At 40.4% G+C, this 18,714-nt stretch overlaps 1 protein-coding gene across 1 annotated transcript; it reads right to left on the bottom strand.

The window, feature by feature from the left end:
• Positions 1-3,100: 3,100 nt before the first annotated feature.
• On the bottom strand, positions 3,101-18,332 carry LOC136469059 (uncharacterized). Its single transcript, XM_066467395.1, has 16 exons — positions 18,181-18,332; positions 17,069-17,231; positions 7,472-7,640; positions 6,420-6,539; positions 6,117-6,236; positions 5,825-5,932; positions 5,314-5,376; positions 4,802-4,918; positions 4,658-4,717; positions 4,376-4,426; positions 4,207-4,266; positions 4,057-4,119; positions 3,606-3,689; positions 3,449-3,508; positions 3,306-3,359; positions 3,101-3,201 (listed from the first exon to the last, which is right to left on the bottom strand). Exons 1-16 carry the CDS (start codon positions 18,330-18,332, stop codon positions 3,101-3,103), a joined length of 1,545 nt encoding a protein of 514 aa, XP_066323492.1.
• Positions 18,333-18,714: the final 382 nt, after the last annotated feature.

Genomic DNA, 18,714 nt, shown 5'->3' with positions numbered 1-18,714 from the left:
CCATTTTATGTTCATCCGATTTTGAAATGAGTATTTGGGACCCTAAACGATTTCAAATGAAAAAGTTGTCAACTACAAAGTTTAATAACTTTTTGAGATCTACAACTTCGGTTTTGGTCATTTCTCCATCTGAGATCATTTGAAGAATTTTAATTTCCAATGTGAGAAAATCCAACCCTAATTTTCCTTGGATCAATGATTTCAAATGGAAAAGTTGTCAACAGCAAAGTTGCACAACTTTTCTAGATCTACAACTTTTGTTTTGGGTGTTTCTCTATCCGAGGTCGTTTGAAAATTTAGGATTTTAAATTTGAGAAATCAAACGTAATTTTTGTTATATAGATGGTTTCAAATGAAAAAGTTGTCAACTACAAAGTTGTATAACTTTTCGACATCTAAAACTTTTATTTTGGTTGCTTCTCCATCCGAGAATCTCAAATACCACTACACACTCACTTATGACTATGCAACATATGCCTTTAGTTGGTATTAACTTCTATGAAATCTTGTGAATCAAATAGAGTGACATCATAATGACTTCAAATAAGAAATCTGTAAACTATAAAGTTGCATAACTTTTCAATACCTACAACTTTTGTTTTGGTTGCTTCTCCATCTGAGATCCTTAACTACCATTGCACACTCAATTATGACTATGTAGCATATGGACTCCTTTGGTATTAACTCTACAAAATCTTGTGGTGTATATTTTGACATCCAAACGATCTCAAATCAAAAAAGTTTGAACTACAACGTTGTAGATCTCTTTGAGTACTACAATTTGATATAAAATTCGTCTTCATCGGACATCATATGAGAAAGTTATGAAGTTTTTCTTGCAACCTATCACCGTCGGTTCAAAAAATCGACAGTGATGACCCAATATCAGTGTCGGTTCTGGGCTACTATCAGTGTCGGTTTAAGCCAAAAACCGATAGTGATGACCCAATATCAATGTCCGTTGATCTTATCACCGACAGTGATGTGCCAGGAGGCACTAGCACTGTCGGTTCCTTAAAAACCGATAGTGATGGAGTCGACAGTGAATGTTAGATCTGTAGTAGTGAGGGTTTTCGGGGGTTTTCCTTTAATTAACCTTGCAAGTGTTAAGGTTTTCAGACCCGGTGTTACTTATAGACAAGCTCAAGTCTTTTCTACCTTAATTGAAAGACAGAGCTCCTACCATTGCGTTCAGAAAAAAAAAACATGAAAGTGAAGGACCAAGATTTGGTAAGCTTTTCACAAGAATACCCAAACGATCCAGATAGCCCCCGCATCCCCTTGATTGTGGGGCTAATTAAGTATATGGGTAAGGCTTGTGGATTACATTGAGTTCTCAGGGTTTGTTCCCAACTGTTACCCATAAAGATCCAGGTTGAGGCCGGAGCCACTGGTCGGTAGTAAGCCAAGGGCAGTCCAGAGTGGTCTGGACTCGTTTGCTCACCCGGCTAACTTTTTGTGTGCTCAGGAGACATCTGCTAGGCACAGGGTGTCGCAACTTGCATTGTTTCATTTATTCGATTGCCGCAGCTATAGCTGTTGTCCACGTCCCATGAACATGTTATTCTACTTCGGAGGTTATGTTGTATTTTGTACCTGACCTCTGTTTAACCATCTGTAAAACTGAAACGCTTCTGATTGCTATGTATACTAAACCAGTCTTCCGCTGAACCAGTGATGTAAACCAGTGGCAGACCCAGAAATTTTCGAGAGCCTAGACGAACATAACAACTGATAATAAGACATATCGACCATTAACATAAGCGAATTCACAACTTAATATTTACTCCAATATACATGCGAATATGCATACACTAAGACCAAGAAGACATCACAACAATTGTCTCGTTACGACCCTAAAATTTGGGGATTTGCCACAAGAATACAATAATATGTTTGGGCTGAAAAAACATATGTGAGCTTACGTATGTGAGGCAGCTGCTGAAATAGCTAACTATTAAGACACTGAAGAATTGATCAGCCTTTCGCAAAAAAGAAGAAGAAGAATTGATCAGACAAGTTTAACAGTTAAGCAAAAATCATGAGCATATATAGTTACCTGTTTAGTTCTAACTTTCAATGCATAGTGAGCTGGACATATTGTGGGCCAAAAAGCTGATCGGATTGATGTCTCAGGCTCTCACAAGATGCCTATGCAGCTTCCAAGTTCCAACGGAGGAGATGCGCATGCAATCAGCAGTCTAGCCCCGGACAGAGCCTGGGCAGGCGCCCAGGGTCGCCGGGCCCTGGGTCTGCCTATGATGTAAACTTATGTTCAAAAGCACTCAGTTATGTATTTGCATTCTGGTTTGTAAACCTTTATAATAAAGACTTATGGACGCAGTCCTAGACATGTAAAAACATGGATGCTTAAGGTCAGACTATCGTCGGGTTTGGCTTGGGTTAAGCATGCCTTAGTGTTGAGTGGTCCATAAGCAACTTATTTAATCGGGATTAAACTGAGTGGTTCTGCTGCACGTTGCACCCTATTACTATACCCAAACCTCTATGCAACAACCTAACACCATCGTCCCCATCCACCATGTTGTTGTTGCCTCCGATCCTTCCTTCCAGCGTCAGGATTACTTGTTCTAGATAATGTACTTTCTTCACACCGTTAGACGCCAAAATCGAGTAGCCTCAGTGGAGCAAGTGTGACCTGACTTCATCAGGATCTAGCTACACATTTTTGTTCCGCAAATCCAAGTATGTACAATGTATTTCCTTCCTCTCTTCTATTAACTCAGACTTATCGCGTCAATAAATTCATATACATATCGTCTGCAAGATAAGACCAGCATTGATGACTTGTACATCTATGCTGTACAATTTATCTTCAACTGAAAATAAATGTATCAGGTACCTCAATTAGATACCGACTTTTTTTCCTAAAGAAATAGATACCAATTTCTATGTAGAAAACAGTAAAACACACGGAGAGAAATTGGTACATTGCCATTACGGAATGCAGGAACACCAACCATATATAGTCAGAAGACCATACGCGCGCTTGCATATACAGCACTATGTTCACAATAGGAAAACAGATTTGATCAGAAAATATTGAATACAAATTTATGAGATTGTCTTGGAAAATAAATTAACGATACAATTCCCTTGGAGATTGGCTATGCCGACCACCATATCTGTCCAGGTCCATAAGTTGATTATTTAACGGAAAGTCGAATATATCACCGAAGACTGAAAATAATTAATATTAGCAAACAAAACCCTTAGTGTAAAATACAATAGAAATAAAATAAAACCATGTATAATCAGAAGAAAGTACCAACAAAGTAACAAACCTGTAGGGTCATCCTCTGCAGCATTTTCAGCAGGGTTCTGCTGTTGCACTATTCCTACATAAGTATTATGTCAGAAAAAGTTTTTTTTTTCTCCACTGCACTCTGTCAAAGATCTCCAATTGGATGGGTTATATATTACGTACCTGCTTGTTGGTCCGGAATGTGTTGCTGATTATTGATTATATTTTGTTCATTCTCAACTCCTAGAAAAAACAATATATATTAGCATATCCCATTTTTTTAGATAAGTGAATTGAATCAATAGTCTAAAGCAAATTTCATGGAAGTAAAAAACAATACCTGTTGGATCCTCCAGAATGTCTTCAATTTTTGGAAGATCTATGAGTTCATTATTCAACGGAAAGTTGAATATATCAGCAAAAACTGAAAAGAATAATAAATATTGGCATATGTTATTAAATCAAAGTAAAAAACAAAAAATGAATAGAAGACTTTGATGGTGGCCAAATTAATGAGAGTAAGATAACAGTTGGAGGATTCACATTGGCAAAGTCTTATATGTTCATACTAGCCTCCTCCTTCAGTTTGTTACTATAAATAAGAGGTCACATTCATCTGATGCAATGCAAGAAAAGTGAAATATACAAAGAACCCTCGTTTCCTCTCCATTCCCTGTTCTAGTATCTTGCTCTTGTGTGTGGAAAGAACCCGATTTCTAGCAGTGTAAATTGTAATGGAAATAATACGAAACCATATATAATGACAAGAAAGTACCAAAGAAGTAACAAACCTGCAGGATCCTCTGGCACATTTTCTTCTATAGCATTTTGAAAGTTTTGTTGTTGCATTATGCCTACGTACAGAAATATTATCTCATTGAAATTTTACTTTCTCAGCTGCACTTTTTCAAGGATCACTAATTGGATGAGTTGTAGCATACCTGCTTGTTCGTCTGGAAGGTGTTGTTGATTAACCGCAACGTTCTCTTGGTTCTCAACACCTAGAAAAACCAATATATATTAGCATATCACACAGCATCACAAAAGTCTTAGTTCAACACTAGACCTTTCTTGAAGGGTCTCCAATTGGAAAGGTTAATTATAATTTACCTGCTTGTTGCTCTATAATCTGTTGGTTGTTGATGTCATTTGGTTGTTGCACTACAATTAAAAAATCAAAACTTATTACTAACATATAATTACAAACGTTAAAAAGTGGAAAATAAATGAAACAATAGTCTGAAGAAAAAGTCAAAGAAGAAACAACATTAGTTATAGGATCATCTAGAAACAAATTAATAAATTAATGTTACCATTTCAACACTAAAGTCCTGAATATATTCGTAAACAAATGAAACCACAGACGTATGAAAATCAAATAAGTACAAAAACCTATAGGATCCTCTTCCAGAATGCATTCTGCATTTGCAGGGTTATCGAGCTGCACTGTACCTACAGAAACATTACAACATAAGAGAGCTCCTAGTTCTCCAATGTATTATTTCAAGTGTCTGCAATTGGATGGCTTTTGTTTACCTGCTTCCACATCAATGTTTGGAATATCTCTAGTTCGATGGGCTACAATGTTACCTGTTTGCTCCTCTTGGATATGATGTTCATTGTTTGCACCATTTGATATGTCTACTACAGAACCTAGAAAATAAATTGAAAGAAAGGTTAAGCTACAATTTCCAGTTTTAATATTATTTCAAGTGCATATTAAAAATATTTGAAAATATTAATATAGATCTCTTGTTATTAGGAATTCCAAGTTGTTTGTTTTTACCAATTTCATCATTTGATTTTGTTATGTAAAGACTTCAAAGTCAGTTTCCGTATAGTATCCATTGTTTCCCCATCTTGTATAAATTCACAATTTGTTGAACCAAATTCCAGATCGATGGATGGAGCATGACTGCAGGATTCTGGCTGATCCCGAAGATGAACTTTTACTATTGATAATCTGGAATTATCTAACATGTGAAATTTGTTTGGTTCATGTATGCTACTATCAACTTTGTGAAAAAAATAGAAGCAGAGGATTGTACCTAGGTGTCCTTCTGTTGGTGCATCATTGGGTGCACGTGCAGCCTTACGATTCTTGCTTTTACCTAAACAAGTGAAAATAACTATAAATCTCAGCTTCTTAAGTATGAATAAATTTTTGTGTTCGAGAGCATGACTGCTGGATTCTTGATCCTGAAGATGCACTTTTAATATGGATGATCTGGAATAATCAGAGAAATTTGTTTGGTTAAGTTCATGTATGCTATCATCTTTATGAACAAAAATAGAAGCAGCAGATTGTACATAGACGTCCTTTTGTTGGTGAATCCTTGGGTGCACGTGCAGCCTTACGATTCTTGTTTTTGGCTAAAACAATTGAAAATAACTATATTAAATCACAACTTCAGTATGAAAAAAAAAATTGTTTTTGAAAAAAAATATGGATAAGAATTTTTAACTTCCATTTCTTCATACATACTAGTCGAATAAAGTCCCCACATAGATGCATTATTCCAAACTTTTTTTCCCTATGATTATGCAGTAGAGACTTACTTGATGGTCCACCTGTAGTGTTTTCGTCGGTTGCCACCCTTTTGTTTCCAGAAGCGCGTGGACGTCCTTTCGTTGGTGAATCCTTGGGTGCACGTGCAGCCTTTTTTGCTAAAACAAGTGAAAATAACTATATTAAATCACAACTTTAGTATGAATAAAATTTTGTTTTTGATAAAAAAATATGAATAAGAATTTTTAACTTCCATTTTTTCATACATACTCCTGGACTAAAGTCCGAGACAGATGCATTATTCCAAACTTTTTTTCCTATGATTATGCAGTGGATACTTACTTGATGGTCCACCTGTAGTGTTTTGGTCGGTTGCCACCATTTTCTTTCCAGAAGTACGTGGACGACCTTTCGTTGCTGAATCCTTGGGTGCACGTGCGGCCTTACGATTCTTGTTTGTTGCTAAAACAAGTTAAAATAACTATATTAAATCACAACTTCAGTATGAATAAAATTTTGTTTTGAAAAAAAAATATGAATAAGAATTTTTAACTTCCATTTCTTCATACATACTCGTGGAATAAAGTCCCACATAGATCCATTATTCCAAACTTTTTTTCCTATGATTATGCAGTGTATACTTACTTGATAGTCCACCTGTAGTGTTTTCATTGGTTGCCACACTTTTCTTTCCTGAAGCACGTGGACGTCCTTTCGTTGGTGCATCCTTGGGTGCACTTGCAGCCTTAGGTTTCTTGTTGTTTCCTAAAACAAGTGAAAACAATTATATTAAATCACAACCTCAGTAAGAATACTATTTTGTTTTTGAGAAAAAAGTATGAATAAGAATTTTTTAACTTCCATTTTTTCATACATACTCCTGGAATAAAGTTACACATACACTACGGGACACAGTAGATTTGCCGAGTGCCAGAGGCACTCGGCAAAGGCCTAAAAACACTCGGCAAACAGTTTGCCGAGTGTTACACTCGGCATCCAGCACACGGCATTGATTTGTCGGTAAACAGTGGTTTGCCAGAGTGTTTTCTATCGGGCACTCGGCAAACAGTTTGCCGAGTGTTTATCCACACTCGGCAAAAAAAATTTGACGGGATGGAACGGCGACGTCGATTTCGCCGAGTGCCCGATGGAAATAGTTTGTGTTTGCCGAGTGTAAACAAAAAAAACACTTGGCAAACTAATTAGTTTGCCGAGTGTCAACAAAAAACACACGGCAAACTAATTAGTTTGCCGAGTGTCAATAAAAAACACACGGCATAGTTTGTCTTTGCCGAGTGTCTCTAACAGACACTCGGTAAAGTTCTAACTTAACGACGGTGCACCCGACGGCCGTCAGATGGTCGCTGCACGCCCAGTGCACGTGACTCCAGGTTGCCGAGTGTCCATTGTTGCCAAGAGTTTTTTGTAGTTTGCCGAGTGTTTTATATTTGGCACACGGCAAATGTGTATTTTACCGAGTGTTTTACATTAGGCACACGGCAAAGTTTTAGTTTGCCGAGTGCTATATGTTTGCCGAGTGTTTTATTAAAAACACACGGTAAACGTTGCGTTTGCCGAGTGCCCGATGGAATACACTCGGCAAACCGTAAGGCACTCGGCAATCCTATTGTTTCCGGTAGTGATAGATGCATTATTCCAAACTTGTTTTTTGCTATGATTATGCAGGGGATACTTACTTGACGGTCCACCTGTAGTGTTTTCGTCGGTTGCCACCCTTTTCTTTCCTGCAGCATGTGGCTCCATTTTCTTTGGTGGAAATGGAAACATAGCTGGTAATGCTTGAATAACATTATAGTGGTCAAGGCTTTTCCTCATTGGCTTCACACGCTTCTTCACTGGTGCCACCTGAAAAAATTATATGAATCAGTATATAATAGCCAGTGGGCTATGCAACTGTAATGTTAATGTCCTGGATTTTATTTTCAAAAGGTGGCCATTAAATTTTCCATCTCTATAAACCATCTAGTAGCCCAATGTCCAAGGATCACATCTGTAAATAATGCATATTTAGAGGTGAGATTCTGAATTTTATTTATATTTTTAGCTATTTACTGTTTTACAGAGATTGAAGGGGACATTGCTATCATTTGGGATGCACTAATGTGACCATGACAGAACACAGAGCACCAGCTATATATAGGGAGCCTAACCAATCTGATGACATGCAAAACTTGGAGGGAGGGAGAGGGACATACCCACCCCACAGAGAGATAGAGAGAGAGAGAGAGAGAGAGAGAGAGAGAGATTTGGGAAGGTCAACACACAATGGACTTGATGTCTATTGGCTGCACACATATAAGGTGCGTTAAGCATTAATTTATACAAAGGTTTCAACTGGATAAGGTTATGGTTAGACATCATGCAAGTAACAATATAATTGACATTTCTTAGAGGAATTACTTATGAAAATAATTTGTAGGATTAAAACTAAACCTAAGATATATGAATATACTAAATATAGTAGTAAGCCTTGGGTCAAGATATTTTTACATTGTTATCTTCAATAGCAGATGGATCACATAGAGACAGTGAGCTTGTTTGAGGGCAACTCACTGACAGAAGAGATCTCTCTACATTTTTAGTGCATTGGTGTGGACCAGATTGTTCGAATGGTAAACGACACTAGCTTTGTCATAGTTGACAGTGGTGGTCATCTGATATAGTTGACATACAAGAAGTAATAACAAGCGATACAGGCAAGCCTTATAGCCATTATACATTCAAGGTGCTGTAATTCTCAGAAATTTCTTTCAATTATGATAAAATGCAATGGTAGTTATAAGAACATGCACCACGTGGTTGCCACCAAGGAACTAGAGATAGCCAGTAAGGTAGACAACTGGTTGTCTTGGCCATCGGCCCAATCAGTGTCAGCAGGGGTTAGGACGTTGCTTGTGGAGAAGCAAATTAGATGAGCAGTAGAGACCAAAACTGATGTCACCCTTGAGATAGTGAAGTATGGCCTTTAGGATGTGTAATTGAAGTGTCCTATTAGCACTCAAGTTATGGAGACATACACTAAAAATGGATATATGGGTAATATCAAATTAAATTGCATGGAAGTTAGATACTGCAGTGCCCCTGGCTAGGCTGTGATAAAGAGTAGCATTGGTAGTGGGGGGAGTGCATGCTACTTGCATCAAGGTTGTTAGCTTGTGAGTTACAATGCTCCATGTTAAGATGTGCAATGATCTCAGCAGTGTTCTTTTCGTGAAAGGGAAATTAACATGTCCTCGTAGGGTGCACTGGTGCACTGGTGCATAGCAATGCAAAGATAAAAGTAAAGCGTCCAAACGTATGACACAAAGAACTCATAGAAAATGGAAAGAAATTTCATCTGAGCTCAACAAAAATAAAGATGGGGCATCAGAGATCCATGCCATCCGAAGTGACTAAACCATGCGTGACGCTGCCTTGACTTGAGGCCATAAAGGTATTTATCGAGGTGACAAAAAATAGAAATGGCACCAACAAAACCTGTGGGCTGTTGGCAATATAGAGTTTCAGCTTATAGATTCCACCACACAAAGCATAGCCAATTGTTGCAAAGAGCTAGTGAAATTAGGGTACTAAGGGTAGTTCATATTATAGTGGTGATGAAAGTTTTTTTTATCAAAATCGATCCATGGCATTGAGAGAAAGCACAAAAACTAGTGGGCATTATAGCACCAATCTAGGGGTGTCATCATCCAATTGTGATTTTGTAATGAAGAACCCACTTTCCAATAACAATCTTGGCCCAGGGAAGAGGAGGATTATGATCCCATGTGAAGTGGAAACATGCGATATTGAACTCGCGTTGCATAGCATCCTACCACTAAGTATAATTGAGATAACCAGGATATATTTTTGGCAAAAGAGAGGGTATTAGCTGGCATAAAACATGATGATAAAGATGTGGGAGAGCAACCAGATAGTTTGGAAGGGTGGCATGTTGTATAACTTAAACTCACAAATGACTCAAAGGTATTTACTGAAGAAGAAATAAAGAATGCACTTTTCAAATGGAAACAAACAAATCTACTGGCCTAGATTATGTCCCCATTTTTTGATAACTGATTATATCCCCATTGAGTTCCGTAAAGCATGTTAGGGTGTACTGAATGGAGACATCATGGAATTATTTTAGGACTTCCATAAGCGCACTCTTAGAGTTGATAGACTTAACTATGGTGTCATGACATTGTTCCCTAAAGTTGCTGATGCAAATAGAACTCAACAGTTTTGGCTGATTTGTTTGCTAAATTGCATATACTAATTGATTTCCAAAAATTTCATGTTTAGAATTGAGCGTTTCATTGATAAGCTCATCCATACAACACAAGATGCCTTTATAAAAACAGAAATATCATGAATGGAGTGGTGACCTTACATGAGATTTTTGCATGACACTAAAAGAAATGGTAATCCATATTATTCTTAAGTTGGAATTTTTTTTTGTGCTTATTAAAATCAAAGGTTTCTCTAATACCTGGGGTAATCGGATTAAACAAGTGGTAAAAGGGGGAACTGTTTGTAGTAAACTTAATGACAGCATTGAACGTTATTTTAGTAGCTAAAAAGGGGGTGAAACAGGAAGGCACTACCCCCCCCCCCCCCCCAATTCTTGCTGATGATGTTCTAACTATAATGGTTTTGGGGGCTCAGAATAGTGGCATGGTTGTTGGCCATTCTAAAAACTTAATTCATAATGGAGTTGTGATGCTGCAATATGTAGATGACACTATTATCTCATTCCAATGATTTGGAGTGTGAAAGAAACTTCAAGTTGTTACTATGTCTCTATGAATTAATGTTGGGATTAAAAAATAACTTTGCTAAAAGTGAAGTTATCCTGATTCATAGGGATCAGGATAAACTTTCTAACCATGCTGAATTCTTCAATTCCCAAACTATTTTTTCTTAGTTAATTAGATACCTTGGGGTCCCTATTAGCCCAAGTATATTGCATGTTGTGGATTAGCTGCCACTGGAGGAAACGAGTGCTAAAAAACTGGACATCTAACAGGGAAGCTCCTTATCAATTGCCAGTAGGACTACCTTAATAAATACCTACCTCTGCAATTCCGCTATATATCATATGTTCATATATTTGCTTCCTAAAACTGTGATACGAAGCTTGATTAGTGAAAGCAGGAATTTTTTTTCTGCTAGGTGGTACCACTAAGCTAAGAGAAAGTACCATCATCTGAAATGGGTGCTTATATGTAAAAGCAAAAGGAAGGGAGGACTAGGTATAAAAATTTTTGAGAAAAATGAACATTGGTCTTCTTTGTAAGTGGTGATCGAAGTTAGAACATGAAAATGGCATCTGGGAAGATATTGCTCAAGCCAAATATTTGTATAACTCCACTGTGGGCACTGTTAAACCACAAAAAATGGTTCCTCCATCTGGGCAGACCTACTGAAAATTAAAGGTATATATTTGAGAGGACGAAGATGTAACGTAAATAGAGGTGATAATATTCTTTTGTGGACTGCCTCCAGGTTACAGGATAAGCCTTTATGTCTGCATGTCTCGCCACATTCTCTATGAATTAGCTAATGAGAAAGAGTTACAGTCAATGCACATTCATTAGGAAAAGGGGTAATATTGAGTTCAAAAGATGACTCCCAAATATCCTCAAGGCACAATGGTCTATCCAATGTGACAATGTTCTTGATATATGTTTGAATGGAAATGGTCCAAAAATGGAACTTTCACTGTCAGATGTGTATATGTTCACTCGATTTTCTCTGAAATAGGGTAGTCTTTTGCTCACATGTGGAAGGCCAAAATACCTCATAGAATTAAAATTTGTCTCTAGTTCATAGAAAATGGGTCCATTCTAACTAAAAATAATATGATCAAAAGATATTTGCAGGGCAATTCAACTGTTACTTCTATGCTAGCTTGAATGAAACAATTTCTCATCTTTTTTACGGTGTATTATTGCTCGCATGGTTTGGTCTGTAGTTGCATCCTATTGTGATACTAATGACATTCCATGCAATCCGGAGCAATACTGGAGGTGTATAAGTAAGACATTACCTAATGGCAGAAGGGTTTTTACCTTCAGAATAGCTTCAATTTGCTTGGCTATATGGAACGCTAGGAACAGGGCTTGTTTCGATAAAAAATTAATCAAACATTCTTGTGCAACATGTAGTGCGTGTTCTTGTACAAAATATTGGGTAGGTCTTCAAGGAGGCATCATCGAGAGTGCAGGTATCTCGTTCAAGGCAGCAATAATCCAGGCGCTGAAGTACAAGAACATTGTCACATTGGTACTGGAAGAAAGCTGGAAGAAAGCGAATGGTTTCCTCAGCAGTAGTTACATAGATGGAAGAAAGCTGGAGGATAAGAATGAGGAAACTCAAGAGGACGATTAAGCTGAATTGTGTCCCAACCTGGCTCGGATCCTGAAGTAGTGTTGTCTTAAAGCGAATGGTTTTATGTTGGTTTTCTTGTTATCTGAACATGGTCTCTGTTTTGGTTAGCCCTAGTTCTCCTGAGTCAAGTGTAATTAGGTGCTAGTTCTTTTCATTATGTGAACTGCTTTCTTTTTTGCTAGTTCTTTATGATCACAATGGTTATTTTTTGCTGGTAATGGAAATTGGGGTTACCCAGGTCTACTTAAGAGGAACAAGAGATATAGGGTGGACAAGTGATTGTCTTGGCCATCAGCCAAACCAGTGTGGGCAAAGGTTAGGATGTTGCTTGTGAAGCATATGTAGAGACCAAAAACTGATGTCACCCTTGAGCTAGTGAAGTATGGACTTTAGGATGTGTAGAATTGAAGTGTCTTATTAGCATCATAGTTATGGAGGTATACACTGAAACTTATATATGGGTAATATCAAATTGTGTGAAAGTTAGATAATGCAGAGCCCCTAGCTAGGCTGTGATAAAGAGTGGCATTGGTACTGGAAGTTGTGCACAAGACATCACAAGCGGATAAAATGCCGCCCCGGTCACTTCATTACCCCCGGATGGAAGTCCGCACTGGCAGTGATGAGCTCTCAGTTGCAGCCAAATCATATGCCGACGGTGATGTACACTTCATCACCACGAAATGACATGCCAAACCGGTGGTGATATGACACAAAGAACTCATAGAAAATGGGATAAAATTTCATCTAAATGCAACAAATTAAAGATAGTCCATCGGATGGCCATGGAATGTGAAGTGAGTAAACCATGCACGCTGCGCTAACTTGAGCCAGAAAGGTATTTACTGAGGCGACAAAAAAATAGAAAGACTTTGTGGCACCTACAAACGTCTAAGGGTTGTTGCAAAGAGCTAGTGAAATTATGGCACCAATGGAAATAGTCATTGTGGCAGCCTGGTGTATTTGGAACATGCGCAATGGGATCATCATCGATGGCAAAGTCTTTCTTTGCGGCGCTGGAAATCCATCCTGCGGGAAGAGCTTAGTCTTACTGTTCTTAGATGCAAGTCCTCTAAGAAACCTCTTCTTAGAGACTGGCTTTCTTTGTTTTGAGTTTTTGTACAGTTTTCCTTTTTTTTTCCTTTTGTACATACTTATATTTCTATAAAATGATTTCAGTAGGGTTTTCCTGGCCCTCCTGTTTCGTAAAAAAAAAAATATGTCACCAAGGGTAGTTGGTATTACAGCGAGGATGAAGGTTTTTCATCATAATCGATCCATGGAGTTGAGAGAAAGCACATAAAACTAGTGGGCATTATATAAAAACCAATCAACGGTGTCATCATCCTTGTGTCCTTGTAGTGAACAACCCACTTTCCAATGACAATGATGGCCCTGGGAGGAAGAGGAATATGATCCCATGGATTTGCAGTGGGAACATGCAATACTGAACTCCTAGCAACCACTGAGGGTAATTGAGATAACCCGGTTATATTTAAGGTAAAGGAGAGGGTCTCAGCTGGCATAAAACTTGATGACAAAGACCTGGGAGAGTTACCAGGTAGTTCTGGAAGAGTGACATATGTTGCAGAACTGAGGGTAATTGAGATAACCCGGTTATATTTAAAGTAAAGGAGAGGGTCTCAGCTGGCATAAAACTTGATGCTAAAGACCTGGAAGAGTTACCAGATAGTTCTGGGAAAATTTTGGGTGCAAACCACCCTCTCAGTGCAATAATGAAAACCCTTCCAAAAAACCTACTTAGAGGTTTCCAAAAATCATGAAATAATGCACATCCATAGTTCATCCATAGATGTACGTTGTAACAAAAGTTGGGAAACAAACTTATTGTGTAAAAATCCACACAAAAATGACAAATTTCAGGTCCAAATACACTAGAACACAAAATTCCTGGAATTTGTCTTCTAGTGCAAATGCAAACAAAATTTGTCATTTCCATATGAGTTTTTCTAGATTGATTTTGTTTCCCAACTTTTGCTACAACGTATATCTATGGATGAACTATGGATGTGCATCGCTTCATAATTTTTGGAAACCTCTAAGTAGGTTTTTTGGAAGGGTTTTCATGATTGCACCGAGAGGGTGGTTTGCACCCAATATTTTCACGTAGAGGTCAAAAATGACACCACAGGAGGGCTGTTCTTACAGAGTCTTTAGGTCATCATCCAGACATCATGTGCCAATGATCTCCAAAAGTTCCTCCAAGTTGAGCATCTCCAAGAGTGTCCAAAAGAAGGAGCACAAAACTAAACTTGAGTTGGTCTCCGCTCAGGAAAAAAGTTTCCAATGGTGCTCTAAACCATCAGGCCAATTTTACAATCACTCCATAGACGCTGCAAAGCACCTATCTTTCTGATCCCTATGATGCTCACACAGTCTCGACGTTACTAGGCAAGGTCGCCTGCATGCGCCCTCTCCCACTGCTCGACTGCCGGCAACCCACCTCAGCTGGCCGTCCCAAGTGGCTGCTGGCTGGCTGAAGATGGCTAGGGGCCGGCCAATGATGGCCGGATCTGGAGGTGGTTGGAGGCTGGCTGAAGAAGTCCCATTGGAAGATGTAGCTTCTTCTTGTTCTCAACGGTTTTGGGCAACGAAAACAGTAGACTCTTGGAGGAACTTTTTCTCAAATACATTTTCGCAGGCACCCAAAACCATTTTTTAAGCTGTTATTTTGTTAGCACTCTTGGAGATGTAGAGTAGGTGAGACTCCCCTCAAGTATTTGCAAAGTTCTAAGTAGAGTAGGTGAGCGACTCTCGTCAAGTATTAGCAAAGTTCTAAATAGCCTGCTATAGTACCACTATAGCATTTTCAAAGGGTATGCTACTAGGATATTACCAATTTTCTGCCGCTAAAGACACTAGCTTTTCACTGAACACTGCTATTTTGCTTAGCCATAAAATACACTTAGCCCTACTAACGGGAAAAAGGCAAATATTTATTTTTTTTACTTTATGTAGTGAACCGTTGAAGAACTATTGAGTTTTTATTATTTGCTGAATTTGAATGGATATTCATGTTTTTTAGCTAAATATTGGTCAGGTTTACTCAAGGAGAGGTGCAATTCAAACTCAGGGGAAGGTGGTGGATGGTGCCAACATTCTTCTGCATGCGGTCAGCATCCGCATACTGATCACATCGCCACATCGCCAGCAGCTGTGCATCAGTGCTATAGAAGATTTGACTGACGCTGAGGAGGGGGCATTCAAAAGGAGCTGAGGATTGAGAGTTTACTGTTGTTTGATCTGAAGAATATGCGTCAGGTCTATGTTTTTATGTTGCCCGTTAGTACTTGTGCTGTTTGTGGTAGGTCATTTACTTAGAACTTCTTGTATCTCTGCCGTTCACCTGAGTCAGGTGCCTTTCTTTTGCTCTTAAACGATATGACTATGTGATGATTTATGTGTTAATCAATGGAACTGGTGTTTATCCTGGTCTGAAAAAATACTGATTTCAATTAACCAGGAACACGTTAGTTGATTGAATGACCATGAAACAATATAGAACATGTATTTATAACGTTTTTAGAAGAAAACATGAACTAGTTTCATATTTTTATAATTCAAAATAAATTAATTACAAACTTCTTGAGATCGAACTGAATTTTATTATTATTATTAGAAAATAGAAAACCGCTTTTGGAACCAACGGAGGATCAAATTTGCCCGGTTTTGACCGTTGGAGGGTGTCTGTTACCCGGTTTCATAGTTGAAGGCTGAAAAATTGAACTTCAACGCGAGTTGGGGGTTGAAAAATGTACTATACCCTTCTCATAAAGCCCTGGACATGTATTTAGTTATATGAGTTGAACAAGAGGAGAACCACGGATACCCATCCGAGCACCATCCCCATCCTTGCCAATACACGTTAGGGCTTGGGTACTCATAGGGACGAAACTTGGGAAGAGAAGAGAAAGTTAAAGGAATAAAAAAATAGCATGCATATAGTTGCGCTGGAACACTTTAGTGGATTGATTCTGTGACGTAATGGAATAATCCAACAAATTCTAGGTAAACTAGTTAACTCTTTTCATGTGCCATTCAGCAACTAATTCGTAATCTACTGGCCAGCAAAATACTATGTTTGTTTCAAAGTTCGTCCAAATGTGTGGGGGTGTCATCCAACTCGGACTCTAGGACAAGGTGAGGCACTCGGCCCTGGGGTGTCTGCAGTCTGCACTGAAGAGAGCTACTAGCTTCTGTGCATCAACATGGATGCGAGTCCTCGATGGGGTGATTGCCAACGCAAGGTCAGCCAGCAGCCCAGCACCAAGGCCTTGTATTGCCGTGAGCTCGTTGGGATAGTTAGTTCGGGAGTTTATTCGCAAAAAAAAAGTTAGTTCGGGAGTTGGGACACCGCCAGGACCTCTCTGATCCCACAGCAGGCTTCGTCTGCTTCTGCCCCACACGCAATGCTGGACATGGATGCCCGAGCGGTGCAGTGGGGAACTGGGGGACTGCTTGCAGGTCTGCAGCAAGCGTCGTTTTGAGGATCGAGCGCATCCAGGTTGGGTCCGATCGAATTGCGGCTGGTCAGTATGGCACAAGAGGAGACGGAACAGTTCGGTCGGCACAGATCGATCCCCCTCTCCCCCTGATGCGCGTGCTTCAAGCCGCAGCAGCGAGAACAGCGGCTGTGATGCTCTTCTTGTTGCCCGCACGCAGCAGCGCAAGATCGATACCGCGGCGGTGTGAAAGCTAGCCCGTGTATGGCATCGCAAAAGGTTCCGCCGCCGCCCACCTTCTCAGCATGATTACGTACCGATCTATTCTATGTATATAACTATATATATATATATATATAATCCATGGCCTGGCAGGATGGCCCTACATACTGCCCCCACATCCATCACCCGCACAGGAGTAAAGAAGAGAACCTTTACCTGCTGCTGCTGCTGCTGCTGCGGCTCCTCCATCGGCGCCCTGCTGGGTGGTGACGGCGACGGGACGGCGGGCTCGATCTGGAGAGCGGCCAGGGGTAGAGGAGGGCGACGGCGACAGGCGAGGTCTGGCCTCTGTTGCTCACCGTTGGCGTGCTGTGTCAGTCTTATAACTCAGTTACCAGTGTCAGTTTCAAAAATCACGCTAGCTGGATTGTCATTTAGCGATTAGCTGTAGGCCATTATTAACTGTATATTTTCTGTGTATATGTCACCAGAAGGCAATGATTTATATGTACTGCATTTAATTAATTAGCATATTGAGCAAAGATATATATGTACATTTTCTTCACCGCAATGAACTGGGTCTAGCATCATGGTTCATCAGTCCTGGAATGGAAGCTGCTTGTATATATGTCCTTTATTTAAAGGGTATATATATACTCCTAAGAGGGCCGTGTGATGATCTAGCAGTGTGTGACGTGACATGACTACTCAGCTTGATATCTGAAAGAGTTGTATATATTGATCATCTGATGAGGTGCACACTACTATATTCCTCTGTTCCAACATTGACTCTCTTAGATGGCCAAATGGGCCAGGCGCGAATGGGCCGGCACGGGCCCGGCCAGAAAAACACGACACTAGCACAGCACGACACGATGTCCATAATGCCAGTGCCGGCACGGGCACGATTTAGGACCGCGCCTGGGCCGAAGGTTCAGCCCATAGTGCCGGCACGGGCACGGCACGGTTAATGGGCCGGCACGATGGTGGCCCGATTATTCTCAACGCTTGGATTGATTTGGAGTATTATTGTCCGTTGGATTGACTTACCTAGCTATAAAAGCAACTCCCTCCTCATTCTCTCTCATTCTTTCACTTCCGGCTGTCATTTCTTTCTCTCGGTACTCCTCCCGTCTCCTCTTCCCGAGTCCCAACCGTAGAAGCCTTTCATGCCTCTCCGCCTCATGCTCCCTAGGCCGGCGGCCGGCAGTCCCACGCCACTCCTCCCCCACCCGTCTTCTCCTCGAGGTGCGGCTACGACGGCGGCTGCGCGACGGTGTTCGTGTGAGGCACAACTGTGGCAGCCCGACCGCGTTCGTGCGAGGCACCGCTGCGGCGGCGCGGCGGCCGCGGCGATGATGCGAGGGCGCAGCGGGGCCGAGGAGTGGCACAACGATGGCGTGTTCGTCACGCTGGCGACACGGCTTGGCTCGGCGAGCTCCTCGTCTCCTCCCTTGCAGCCACAGGCCGGCACGGCCATGGTGGGTTGTCGTGACTGTGAGCACGGCACGGCACGGCTAAGAAGACATAGGGCCGTGCCTAGGCCGAGAGTTGGGCACGGCGGCCCAAGACAGCACGGCACGGTAGGATGTCGTGCCGCATAGTGCCGTGCCCCCATAGTGCCGTGCCGCATCGTGTCCGTGCTCGTGCCGTGCAGTGCGGCCCGGTTGGCCATGTTATTTGCTTGAGCAAAAAGTGGAAGCAACTCATCAACTTTTACTGGGATATCTGTTCAGCATGCATGAATATGAATCGAGGAACCTGACCTATGCAATATACGTGGACAGGCTAGGGACAACAATAATAATATTTCTCTATTTTGGCAAAGGTTGTACATTTCCTTTAGGTTGCTATATGAAACA

The sequence above is a fragment of the Miscanthus floridulus genome, chromosome 8 (genome assembly GCF_019320115.1).
Source record: "Miscanthus floridulus cultivar M001 chromosome 8, ASM1932011v1, whole genome shotgun sequence".
Classification (NCBI taxonomy): Eukaryota; Viridiplantae; Streptophyta; class Magnoliopsida; order Poales; family Poaceae; genus Miscanthus; species Miscanthus floridulus.
Note: the sequence above shows the minus strand (reverse complement) of the source record. Positions and strands in the feature narration are given on the sequence as shown.